The sequence below is a fragment of the Scyliorhinus canicula genome, chromosome 17 (genome assembly GCF_902713615.1).
Source record: "Scyliorhinus canicula chromosome 17, sScyCan1.1, whole genome shotgun sequence".
Lineage (NCBI taxonomy): Eukaryota > Metazoa > Chordata > Chondrichthyes > Carcharhiniformes > Scyliorhinidae > Scyliorhinus > Scyliorhinus canicula.
In genome coordinates, this window is record NC_052162.1 from 55,918,716 (window position 1) to 55,931,301 (window position 12,586).

A 12,586-nucleotide genomic window follows, 5' to 3' on the forward strand; every position below is an offset into this window, starting at 1 on the left:
TCTTTATTGCACTCTTTTTAGTTTAATAATATCCTTTCTATAAGAGGGTGACCAGAACTGTACATGGTATTCGAAGTGTGACCTTACTAATGTCTTGTACAACGTCAGCAAGATGTCCCACCTCCTGTATTCAGTGTTCTGACCAATTAAACCAAACATGCGGAATGTCTTCTTCACCACCCTGTTCACCTGTGACCCCACTTTCAAGGAGCTATGAACCTGTACTCCTTGACTTTTTTGTACTCTAATTTTCCCCAACACCCTACCATTAACTGAGTAGGACCTGCCCCGATTCAATCTACCAAAATACATCACCTCACATTTATCTAAATTAAACTCTATCTGCCATTAATCGGCGCACTGGCCCAATTGATCAAGATTCCATTGCAATCCTAGATAACCTTCTTCATTGTTCGCTATGCCACCAATCTTGGTGTCATCTGTGAACTTACTAACCATGCCTCCTAAATTCTCATCCAAATCATTAATATAAATAACAAATATCAGTGGACCCAGCACTGTTGCCTGAGGCACACCGCTGGTCACAGGCCTCCAGTTTAAAAAACAACTTTCTACAACCACCCTTTGGCTTCGGTCGCCAAGCCAATTTTGTATCCAATTGGGTACCTCACCCTGGATCCCATGAGATTGAACCTTATACAATAAGCTACCATGAGGTACCTTGTCAAAGCCCTTGTTAAAGTCCATGTAGACTGCACTACCCTCATCTACCTTCTTGGTTACCCCTTCACAAAACTCAATGAAATTCGTGAGACATGGTTTTGCACTCACAAAGCCATGATGACTGTCCCTAATCAGTCCTTGACTCTCTAAATGGCTGGAGGTCCTGTCTCTCAGAATACCTTCTAACAACTTACCCACCAGAGATATTATGCTCACCGGTCTATAGTTCCCATGCTTTTCCATGTGGCCCTTCTTAAACAAAGGCACAACATTTGCTACCCTCCAATCTTCAGGCACGTCACCTGTGGCTGTCGATGATATCTCAGCTAAGGGAGCCACAATTTCCTCCTTAGCCTCCCGCAATGTCCTGGGATACATTTCATCAGGTCCCGGGAATTTATCTACCTTGATGTGCTTTATGACTTCCAGAACCCCCTTCTCTGGAATATTTACACTCCTCAAAACATCACTATTTATTTCCCCAAGTTCCCTAACATCCATGCCTTCTCAACAGTAAATACCGATGAGAAATATTCATTTAGGATCTCACTCATCTCTTGTGGATCCGCACATAGATGACCTTGTAGATCCTAAAGGAGCGCTACTCTCTCCCTCCTTACTCTTTTGCCCTTTATGTATTTATAGAAGCTCTTTGGATTCTCCTTTGCCTTATCTGCCAAAGCAATCTCATGTTCCCTTTTTGCCCTCCTGATTTCTCTCTTAACTATACTCCGACAACCTTTCTACTCTTCAAGGGATCCACTTGATCCCAGTTGCCTATACATGTCATATGCCTCCTTCTATTTTTTGACCAGGGCCTCAATATCCCGAGTCATACAGGGTTCCCTACTTCTCCCAGCCTTGCCCTTCACTCTAAAAGGAATGTGATTATCCTGAATCCTGAATAACACACTTTTGAAAGCCTCCCACTTACCATCCATCCCTTTGCCTGCCAACAGACTCCCCGATCAACTTTTGAAAGTTCCCATCTAATACCATCAAAATTAGCCTTGCCCCAATTAAAATTTTAACTATTAGGCCAAACCTATTATTCTTCCTCTCTTTCCAAGCGCCTAATGCTGTGGCTGTCCTAGTCCATGTTGGGAAACGTGAAGTCCCCAACTATTACCACCCTATTTTTCTTGCAGCTATCTGCAATCTCCTTACATATTTACTCCTCAATTTCCAGCCAACTATTTGGGGGCCTGTCCTACAGTCCTATCAAAGTGATCTCTGCCTTCTTGCTTTTCAATCCTACACATATAGACTCAGTGGGTGAACCCTTGGATATAGCCCCTCTCAGTACTGCCGCAATATTCTCCCTAATCAAAAACGCAACTCTCCCTCCTTTCTTACCTCCTGTTCTATCTTTCTTGTAGCATCTGTACCGCGGAACATTGAACTGCCAGTCCTGCCCCTCCCTTCACCATGTTCCAGTAATAGCTGTAATATCCCAGGCCCATGTATCCATCCATGTCCTGAGTTCATCCGCCTTGCCTGTCAGGCCTTTTGCATTGAAATAAATGCAGTTTAATCTAGACTTCCCTTGCTCTCTGCCCTGATTTCTCCAACCATCTGTCCGGTCATGTTTTGTACACTCTCCCTGTATTTTATTTCTCTTGGCCTTACTGGACCCATTCACTGAATTCTCCACAGTCTCTGTACTCTGTCCTGTGGCCCCTTTAGATTTTTGACTTTGGTTTCTCTGCATTTCACTTTTCCACCTACTGCCTTTTGTTTCTGTTCCCACTTTAATTCCCTATCTCTTCCTGCATCGGTTCCCAACCCCCTGCCGCATTAGTTTGAACCTCCCCGACAGCACTAGCAAACACTCTTCCTTGGACATTGGTTTCAGTCATGCCCAGGTGCAGACCGTCTGGTTTGTACTGGCCCCACCTCCCCCTGAACCTGTTACAATGCCCCAGGAATTTGAATCCCTCCCTATTGCACCATCTCTCAAGCCACGTATTCTCTTATCTAATCTGACATCCCTACTCTAACTAGCATGTGGCACTGGTAGAAATCTTGAGATTACTAACTTTCAGGTCCCACTTTTTAGTATATTGGTTTCTATAATAAAACAAACTAATGTGGTCTCCAACTTACAAAACATGGTATTTTCTTTAGTATAATGCTGTTTTCCTGAAGCTATTCACCAGAGGTTTTCTTGGGTTGTCCTCCTGATTGGCCTCTGAAACCTTGGTGGAAAGTCACATGTGTGTTGATGTTCACTGTAGTGGCAGCCGATTAGAAAGTATCCTTCAGGAGATTCCTGGTGACTGAAGTTTGAGATTATTTTAATGATTGTTTTTCTAGACTGAGTACATCGCCCCAAGGGATGCAAGAAGGGCTTGGATAACGGGGTTCACTGGATCTGCAGGTAACACAGACAAGAAAGAAAGAAAGAAATTATTCTACATGCTCAAACATTCAGGGAAGGGTCGCTTTAATCTTTTTCCTTGTGGACATGCTGATCAAAATGCATGCCATCTACGCTTAATTCAAAGTAGAATGAGTGGAGGAGGCTCCGTTTAATGATCATGGTTTAGGATATAAAATTGTTTGAATTCAGTAATCACAAATGACTATGATTATTGTGTGATTTCAACATTGAAATGGCATGGGCGGAACTACAATTTGGGCATCTTTAATCATGTCCAATGCAAAATTCAACTTTGTAAACAAGTCTGCATTGCCCATCTGTAAAAACCCTCAGCAGGATCCCGCAGCAGCGCATCCACGCCTGGCCAGGTTTCCCGACGGTGTGGCCACAATGTTAAATCCCATTGGCCGGCTGCAGGAACGGAGAATCCCGCTGCCAGCAGGGGCCTGTTTCGCCAGAAAATGCGGCTGGCAGACTGAGAATCCCACCCCCTGGGCCTTGAAGATTAAGGATTATGTGCTAACGGGTAAACATAGAAACATATAAAACTGATGGCAGTTCATCAAAATTTCAGCATCAAATTGTAAACAATAGGAAGACTTTAGAATACAATAGATAATAGAAAATTATTCCATTATAATCAGTCATGACCTAAAGATTTGCCCTTTCAAAAGGACACACCATTTGACTAATTATAATTCATAGGTTACTGATGTGCCTAAACTAACATGTAAACTTTCATTCAAACCTCACCACTCATTTGACAAAGGCACAAAAACAGCACAATTTTCTTCCAGAAACCAGTAGAGCCATTTTAGACAGTAACAATGTCAGACATAGCTAGAATGGAAAGATACAATAAAGAGTTTTGGAAGCTGAAACAGAATGGATCTTTGGTGGGATTCTCACAGCCCGGGATCGGGCTAGAGAATCCCCGCGACAGGCGCGGATCGCACCATGCCACCCCGACGCAGAACGGAGAATCATTGGCCCCAGCGTGGTTGGCATGGTGCCTGTCGCGGGCCGCTCTACACAGCCCCCCCCCCCCCCCCCGGTGATTCTCGGCCTTAGATGGGCCGAGCGGCCGTTGTGAAAAGTATTTGTAAAGACTCTTGCGCACGGTAGCACAGCGCTGTTGCTTCACAGCGGCAGGGTCCCAGATTTGATTCCCGACTTGGTCACCTTCTGTGCGGAGTCTACACGTTCTTCCCGTGTCTGCGTGGGCTTCTTCCGGGTGCTCCAGTTTCCTCCCACTGGTGGTGTTCTTTATGCTTCTTATTATCAGGGTGGTTGTCGTAATGTTCACAAAGACCACAGAAGCTAAGTTCAATATCAAAGCTAACATTTATTACACTACTAATTAAAGCTCCACCACTTACTCCTACAGCAAGCAATAATCTAGTAATCCGCAATCTACACTCTACTAGCACTAGTCTTTACAGTCTATCTATAACTGTACTCTGCACTCTCTAGGCCTCCCCTCTTCACTCTCTCCAGCTGTCTCCCAGATGCCGGAATAATTCTGCATCTAGCTTCATCTAATTATGATAGTCCATTAACCTTTTATATAATAGAAACTCTACATAATGTCACACCCACAAGCCCCGAAAGACGTGCTGTTAGATGAATTGGACATTCTGAACTCTCCCTCAGTGTACCCGAACAGGCACTGTAGTGTGGCGACTAGGGGATTTTCAAAGTAACTTCATTGCAGTGTTAATTTAAGCCTACTTGGGATGATAATAAAGTTTATTATTTGAGGGTTTTTTTACTCTTTAGCCAGGACTACCAGCTCCTCTCTTTGATGGTATGCTGAACCGCATTTTGATATCCTGCAGCCATTGCAATTATTTAAATGTTTAGGGCATAATAGTTTACTGTTAAACTGGAAGCACATTCATCAATCTTTCAACATCCTTTCCTCAGCTGTAGCCTTTTCATTACCCAGTACGTTGTAATGATATTGAATGTTGTTCCTGGAGTTCAAAGGACACAACACACTCGGGATCAGAGCTGGTGAAAACTGGTTTCTTCTTAGCCATCAGCAGCCGACAATATTTCAATTAAGTATCATGGGCAAAAGGAATGAGAGTGATTACAAGCCTACTTCCTATTCCCCTGCTTGTAGGGTGTAGCACACTGGAAAAAGGGACAGGAGTGACCATTCTCTTGGTTACTGGAGCAGACACAAAAACCTTCCATTGGAAACATTAGGGAGCTTTAGTTAGACACTGAAATGTGCTTGGAGATTTCCTGAACACAATTTCCTGTCATTCCTGCCTGAGGAATGCTCAGTCTTAATTACTTGCCTAGCAACTCTGTGTCCAGGGTTGCTAGGAACTGGGGAATAGATGGAAGCTTATTTAATGATTAAAACGATGTAAAGGAAAATGTTTTTGAATTAGTGTTGGACCATTTTATACTTTAATTTATTTGTCTGGTATATAGGTTCTCAATTATGTAACATTACCATTTGTAAAAAATCCTAACTGGTATCAATGGGTCTTCGAGTGGGAATTTTCCTTTTTGGAAGAAAAAGAGAGGAGGAAAGTGATACTAAGCAGCTCGAGCTGCATAAGGAATCTTTAGGCCCCAGTATTCACCTGTTGCCGGTACAGATGAGCAGAACTCACTTCAGAGGAAGCTTTCAAACATAAAAGTGCACCACCAAATTAGGTCTGAGTAGTCAAAAACAGTAAAAAGACAGAATAATTAATGGATCTATATCTGAATGTTTGCATCATTCATAACAAGATGGGTGAATAAATAGCACAAATATAAATAAATGTATAATGTGACCAAGACGGGCACCTGAATATTCAACAGTACTTGACATTTCAGAAGGACAGGAGAAAAGATAAAGGGGATGGAATAGCTCTGTTAATAATGGATGAGGTCAGTACAACCATGAGAAATGATCTTGGTTCAGAAGATCAATATATAGAATCAGTTTAGGTGGAGATAAGAAGTCGGAAAGGAAAGTCACTGGTGGGAGGAGTGTATAGGCCCCCGAACAATAATTACACAGTAGCACAGAATATACATCCTGAAATAATGGTGGCTTACAAAAAGGTACTGCAATAATCATAAGAATTTAATATTAAGATCAATTGGATGAATTAAGTTATCAAAGGTAGCTTGCAGGATGAGTTCAGTTCATTGAGTATACTCAGGACAATTTATTTTTTAACACTGCATTAGGGAGCATATGAGGTACTTAGACTATTTTGGACCTGATAAAGCATAATGAGACAGAAGTAATTAGTAAAGAATCATCTAGGCAAGAATGACCATACCCTGAATTTCACATTCAGTTTGAAAGAGTGGGTAAAATGGGTCCACAACTAGTATCTTAAATTAAATAAAGACAATTTCAAGGATACAAATAGAGTTGGCAAAAGTGAACTGGGAAAATATATTTAAAAGTAAGGCAGTAGAGAAGCAGCAGTAGAAATTTACGGAGATATTTCATAACTCTCAATAAAGATGCATTCCATTGAGGAAGAAAGACTCAGAGGAATGCGGTATTATGTGACTAAATAAGTGTGGTATCAAATTGAAAGAAAAGGTGTACAACGCTCCGAAGATTAATGTCAGGCTAGAAGATTGGGAAAGTTTGAGAAAGTAGCAAAGGAGGACTGATGCAAAAAGAGAATAAAATTGTTTAGTGAGAGAAAACTTGCAAAAAATCTAACAACAGACAGTAAACGCTTCTACAAGTATAAAATGAAGAGTAGCTAAAGTGAATATTGGTCACTTGGAAGGTGACGCTGGGACACTAATAATGGAAAAGAAGGGAATGGCATAGGCTTAGAACAAATGTCTGTGCCATCATAGTGAACATCACAAAAGCTTTCCAGAAGAGTAGAAAACCAAGAGGCAAAAGCGAGGGAGGAATTTAAAACAATCATAACCATTAGATGTAAATTCCACCACAATCCTCGAGGACAATAGGCTGTTCTCCCCTTTTAGAGCTGACTGGTGGTGATTTAATCTGGGGGTCACTCAGGCGAGGGGCAAATTTGAGAAGGCAGGGCCTTCATGAATAATGTCAGCCAGTTCAGGAATTGAACCCACGCTGTTGGCGCCGCTCCTCATCAAGAAACAGCTATCCCGCCAACTGAGCTAACCAATATAATAGGTAATGGGAACATTAATGAGACTGAAGGCTGGTAAATCTTGTGGACCTGATAGCCCACATCTTATGGTCTGACGATAATTTCCCTCAGAATTGTGGATGCAATAGTTGTAATCTTTCAAAATTCGCCAGATTCTGGAAAAGTCTCACTGTTTGTGGGGCCCTCGGTGTACAAATGGCAACTGTATTTCCTATATTTAAACTGTGCATCTGTGCATCATAGACTGTAAAACACTTGGTAATATCCTATAGGAGCAGGCGTAGACCATATTCCCATCAAACTTACTCCACGTTCAGTATGACCATGGCAGATCTTTAACTTCAATGTAAGTTCATTCCTGTCTTTTGAAAATTCAGAAAATGTTGAACAACACATTCAACAGTTTGAAGTGATATAAAATATGCATTAACTTGGCCAAGTTTTCCAGCATGTCTTCTGATTTAAGTCAAGTTCAACAATTCTGTATGCTTTCCTTTGTTGTTCAGGGGCTGTTTAGCTCACAGGGCTAATCGCTGGCTTTGAAAGCAGACCAAGACAAGCCAGCAGCACAGTTTGATTCCCGTAACAGCCTCCCCGAACAGGCACTGGAATGTGGCGACTAGGGGCTTTTCACAGTAACTTCATTTGAAGCCTACCCGTGACAATAAGCATTTTTCAAATGCAGTTCTTTTATCAAATAATTCTAATCCATCCCTTTCATCCTTCTTTAAAGCCAATATTAAAAGTCCATATTGAAGAATTAAAAATCTTTCCCAATTCATTTAGGGAAATGCCACTGTTCACTCTTAGGCACAATTTAAGCATAAATAAATAGTGTCCTTACTAAAATGTGTCCATCTAATTGATCTGTAGGTACTGCGGTAGTCAGTAGGACGAAGGCTGCACTCTGGACAGATAGCCGCTACTGGGTTCAAGCTGAACGCCAAATGGACTGCAACTGGGAGCTCAACAGAGGGGAAAGTGAGTCTTATCAGGAGCGATTTAGTGATCTAATGTTAATAGCTTGCCTTTATATTTCTAAAAATATATTGTGTTTTTTAGCAACTATTGTAAACTGGATTATGACGGAAACAAAAGAGGGAGAAACAATTGGCGCTGACCCCTTTGTCTTTTCCATTGGTAAGGAAACAGATTTTTCTCATCTATTTGCTTTGGGCACCATCATCATCATGTTTAAATCAAGACGTAGAACAATCTCAAATTCTAACTCAGATTTTTATCCCAAAGATCTCCAACCTGAACAACTTCTTAATGCCCTTAGTGTTGCCTTCCTTCTGTAATCAAGCTTTAAGGGCCCAAGATTTGTGGGGGAAGTTTTTTATTGGTGGTGAATGCTGCCTTTGCTAATTTTACTCAATCCTTGGGAAAAATATTGAGTTTTCACAGCTCCTGGGCTGGATTCTCTGATTTGAAGACTATATCCTGATGCCGGCGTGGGAACGGTGGCGTTTTACGACCGAAAAATTGGCGCAAAACGGCCACCGATCCTCCGTTTCGTTGGGGGATAGCAGGCACGCAGTGTCGAGCACCCAGCTCCAGCTGCCGATACGGCCGGAGAATTGCCGGGTCCGTAGCCGCGCATGCACATGGCTGCAGCGGCCACGACATGCAATATGGAGCCGGGCGCACGCGGACTTGGCCTGTCAAGTAGTGCCCCCCCCCCCCCTTGGGGCAGGTTCGCCATCCCTGCACCACCCCTCACCGGTGCCCCCAGCCCCTTCCAAAGTCCCTCCTGCCCACAGATCAGCCCTCCCCCGACTGTGGCGGCGCTGGACTGAGTCTGCAGCCGCCATGCCGAGTCCCGGAAAAAAATAGCATGAGAGACCCTCACCGACAGGGGCTCGGCCGGTCAGGGACGGAGCATCGGGGGTGGGCCTCAGGTAACCTCCTAGAGGTTTAGAGGAGTCGGAGCATTACAAATGCGGCTGATTTTGTCGCAAACGGGGATTCTCCGGCCACTCACCGAACGTGATTTTGGCGTCGTAGACCAGAGAACCCAGCCCCTTGTATTCCTCTTTGAATTGCAAAATTATGGTGATCATCCTTAACATCTGTAGCATCCAAGTTTATGATTAATTCAATTTGTGCTCTTTAAAAATGGTTGCAGTACGATTTAAATTCCTCCAAGTGGCACTACTGGTACATGAGGAATCTTCCCAGCAATGCCAGCAGCCACATTATGAAGACACTGCATCATTGCTTCAAACCCATTTATCTCACTCACTGCAAATTAGACAATAATCTATTAGAAATGCCAAAACTTAAAATGCACCCTCTTGAAATTCTATTTGGATATGGGCATTCCGTCCAGCATAATCTCTGTTTTTTTTCTATAGTTTGCAATAAATAGTAATACTCCATCTACTGCTTTCAATGGGTCAGCTCCTGTCTGCAAGTTGTATGTCATTCAATAAGCTCCACTACCATTGGAGAGTGAGGAGCAAGGAGCATAAATGAGTACAGGAAAGATAAATAAATCAAAGCATAATACTATGGTTGCAGAGAATCTGAAATAAAAGCAGAAAGTGCTGGAAATATTCAGCAGGTTTGGCAGTATCTGTGGAGCGAGAAACAGCATTAGCGTTGCCAGCATGAAATGACTCTTCTTCAAAACTGGGGTCATATCGGATTGGAAATGTTAACTCTGTTTCCCTCTGCACAGATGCTGCCAGGCCAGTTGAGGAAGGAGAACAGGCAGAGCAATTGAAGTAAATGCTGCATGGTGAAGATGCGTGAGGACTTAGATGAGTGAAGGAGCATTGGGGGAGAACAGGTGGGGACAGATGGGGGAAATGGGGTACACAATGGAAATTACAGAGGGTAAGATGTTGGGGTGACATGAGAGCAAACGGATAGAGGCTTATTGTCAATAAACATGGTAAAAGAGAACTATAAAGGAAAATTCCCAACCTACTGCCTTCTAAATTAGGGTAAAGAATTCCAGAATAAAAAGATGGACGTCCTGATTATACTGGAATTATATATCAAAACCATAGCAAGGATTTTAGCATGAAGGCGCTAGAGATGATTAACCACAACTCAAAATCAAAAGAGTGACTGAGAGAACACCCTACTAGTCTAATTATTAAGCATCCAGAATTCCCACTCTATTAGCCTGGAAAGTGTCATGAATATATTGAGCAAGGAAAGGATGAGACTTCTCTGTGTTCCATAGTTGACTGGATTGTTGACTTTTATGATCTCGTCTCACATGAAGATTGATCACGTAAAGTACCATAGGACAACTATTATCTTCAGGACTATATTTCAGCAACCACCAAAATCTTCGAGAGGAGGGAGAAAATAAAGTTTCTTTTTTGTAAAATACTCATGCGTTGAACCGAATATAGTGTAAGTATGACAGTGTCCGATGATATTATCAATGAAGTTGATGGGAATGGTCATTAATATATTCTTTTGTGTCAGTAAGGCAACTTAATGTGTAACACCAAATTTGAATGTTTGAACATTATGATGCAGACCTTTAGCTTTGTTTCAAAACTTTAGTAAGGGTGAGGAATTTTCTTCTTGTGAATTATGTTATGCTTATTAAAATGAAATTCCAATTGTTGGTTCAGATGCCTATCAAATGTGTCTTGAGGCTCTTCCAAGAGCAGGGAGCATTCCTGATGTCCTGAGCAACATTCTAACCTTCCCAACGACCCTAAGAGTCAGATTAATTGCCCATTCTCCTTTACTTGGGGATGCTGCTGACACAGAATGGCTGCTATGTTTGTCAATGTAGCCGGCTCTGTACTGTGATAGTAACTTCATGCGTGAAGAGCTTTGACATGACAAGACGCTATCAAACATTTCAGGACATGAATACTCGAGATAAACACTGCATCAATGGATAAATGTTTGCTGTGCTTTTGTTCTTTTCAAACAGTGGAGTGGGAAAATTACGAAAAGCCTTTGCTTCAAGGCAAACGACAATTTGTTGCTAAAGAAAACAACTTAGTGGATATTATCTGGGCTGCAGAACGCCCACCAGCCCCGACAGATGATATTTTCAAAATTCCAGATGAGTTCTTTGGTAAATTATTTCTCTTAAAATTAAAGCAAAAAGCATGTTGTGAATAGAATACTTCTGTTGAAAGTTCTTGCCATTTTTTTGGAGGAGAAAATTATACTCCTACTCTGGCTTTTTTTAAATGGGCCAATTTTAGCACCAACCTGAGAGAATGTTAATTATGGAGAAATCCCACTGCATCCTGAAAATTCCAATACCTCACACAAGATCAGATCCCTTATAATTTTCAAAGGATAGGCTTGCAGACCATGAAAGTACGAACAAACAAGACCTTTATTGGAAAGATGTTTTCTGTACAGGCTGCTTTATTGGAAAGATGTTTACTCGACAGGCTGTTAGGATAATCTGCCCGTTTGCTAGCGCAAATGGCTGATGATGTTATCAATATGTCATATGATCAGACTCTTAAAGTGACCTTGTTCCAACTAGGAACAAACATGAATACCCAACACTTTCCTCCCCTTTACATTTGAGGTTCCTACAATGAAACGCAATATAACATTACCAATCAAAATTTATAATATGAACAATTAATAAGCACAACAGTCAATAAATTAGATATTTTGGAGGACATTGATTTCTGAGTGGTTGTCAGCAAACCTCAGGCACCCCTCGTGCTGACTGCAACCTCTGCCGTTTATAGTTTACTTTGGACCTTGTCCGTATTGTCTCAACCGGAGTTGACGGAGTTTTTGGAGGTTGACTTGGTCTTGCAGTGTCCTCAGCTGGGGTTCTGTCTTGCACAGTTGGTTCTGCTATTGTCAGGTTCTCAGGAATATCTAGGTCTTCATTGAGCACAGTTTGTTGTGGGCTCTCGGTTGGCTCTGTCTCTGGCAAACTGGGTCAAGTTGCTAATAGTTGGTCAGCGTGTCTCCTCCACACAACATCATCCCGAGTTTGAACGTTACAGGAGACCGGTCCTGTCTGTGCTAAGACAATGACAGGTATCCACTTCTCACTGGTGGTATAGCTCCTTGGCAATACTTCCTGACCTTTCTGGAAAACATGGCGCTTAGCTGCGTTCTCACGTCCCAAAACCTGACTTTTCCGTTTCATTTCAACAATTTTTCTGGTCTCAGGCGGCTTCAGTAAATCAAACGCTGTGCGTAACTGATGTTTTACCACGAGTAATGTCGGAGAACTTTGGGTTGTTGAATGTGTTATATTCCTGTATGTCATCAGGAATTGACTTAGTTATTTAGACAATGTTCATGAGTTATCTTCAATGAATACTTAATTATTTGATCAAACCTTTCAGCCACCTTATTTGTGGCAGGATGATAAGGAGCAGATCAGATGTTTTGGATTCTGTTTCGTTCTCCTTCAGCTAATTTGTGAATTCTTGTG

At 42.0% G+C, this 12,586-nt stretch overlaps 1 protein-coding gene across 4 annotated transcripts in view; it reads left to right on the forward strand.

Moving 5' to 3' along the window:
- xpnpep2 (X-prolyl aminopeptidase (aminopeptidase P) 2, membrane-bound) overlaps window positions 1-12,586 on the forward strand; it is a 118,343-nt gene that overhangs the window by 40,650 nt on the left and 65,107 nt on the right. For all 4 annotated transcript variants that reach the window (XM_038776065.1, XM_038776067.1, XM_038776066.1 and 1 more), the window contains 4 exons: window positions 3,001-3,064; window positions 8,059-8,166; window positions 8,248-8,325; window positions 11,096-11,242. In XM_038776065.1, the coding sequence (XP_038631993.1) occupies window positions 3,001-3,064; window positions 8,059-8,166; window positions 8,248-8,325; window positions 11,096-11,242 (397 nt within the window). The remainder of the gene's footprint in view (window positions 1-3,000; window positions 3,065-8,058; window positions 8,167-8,247; window positions 8,326-11,095; window positions 11,243-12,586) is intronic.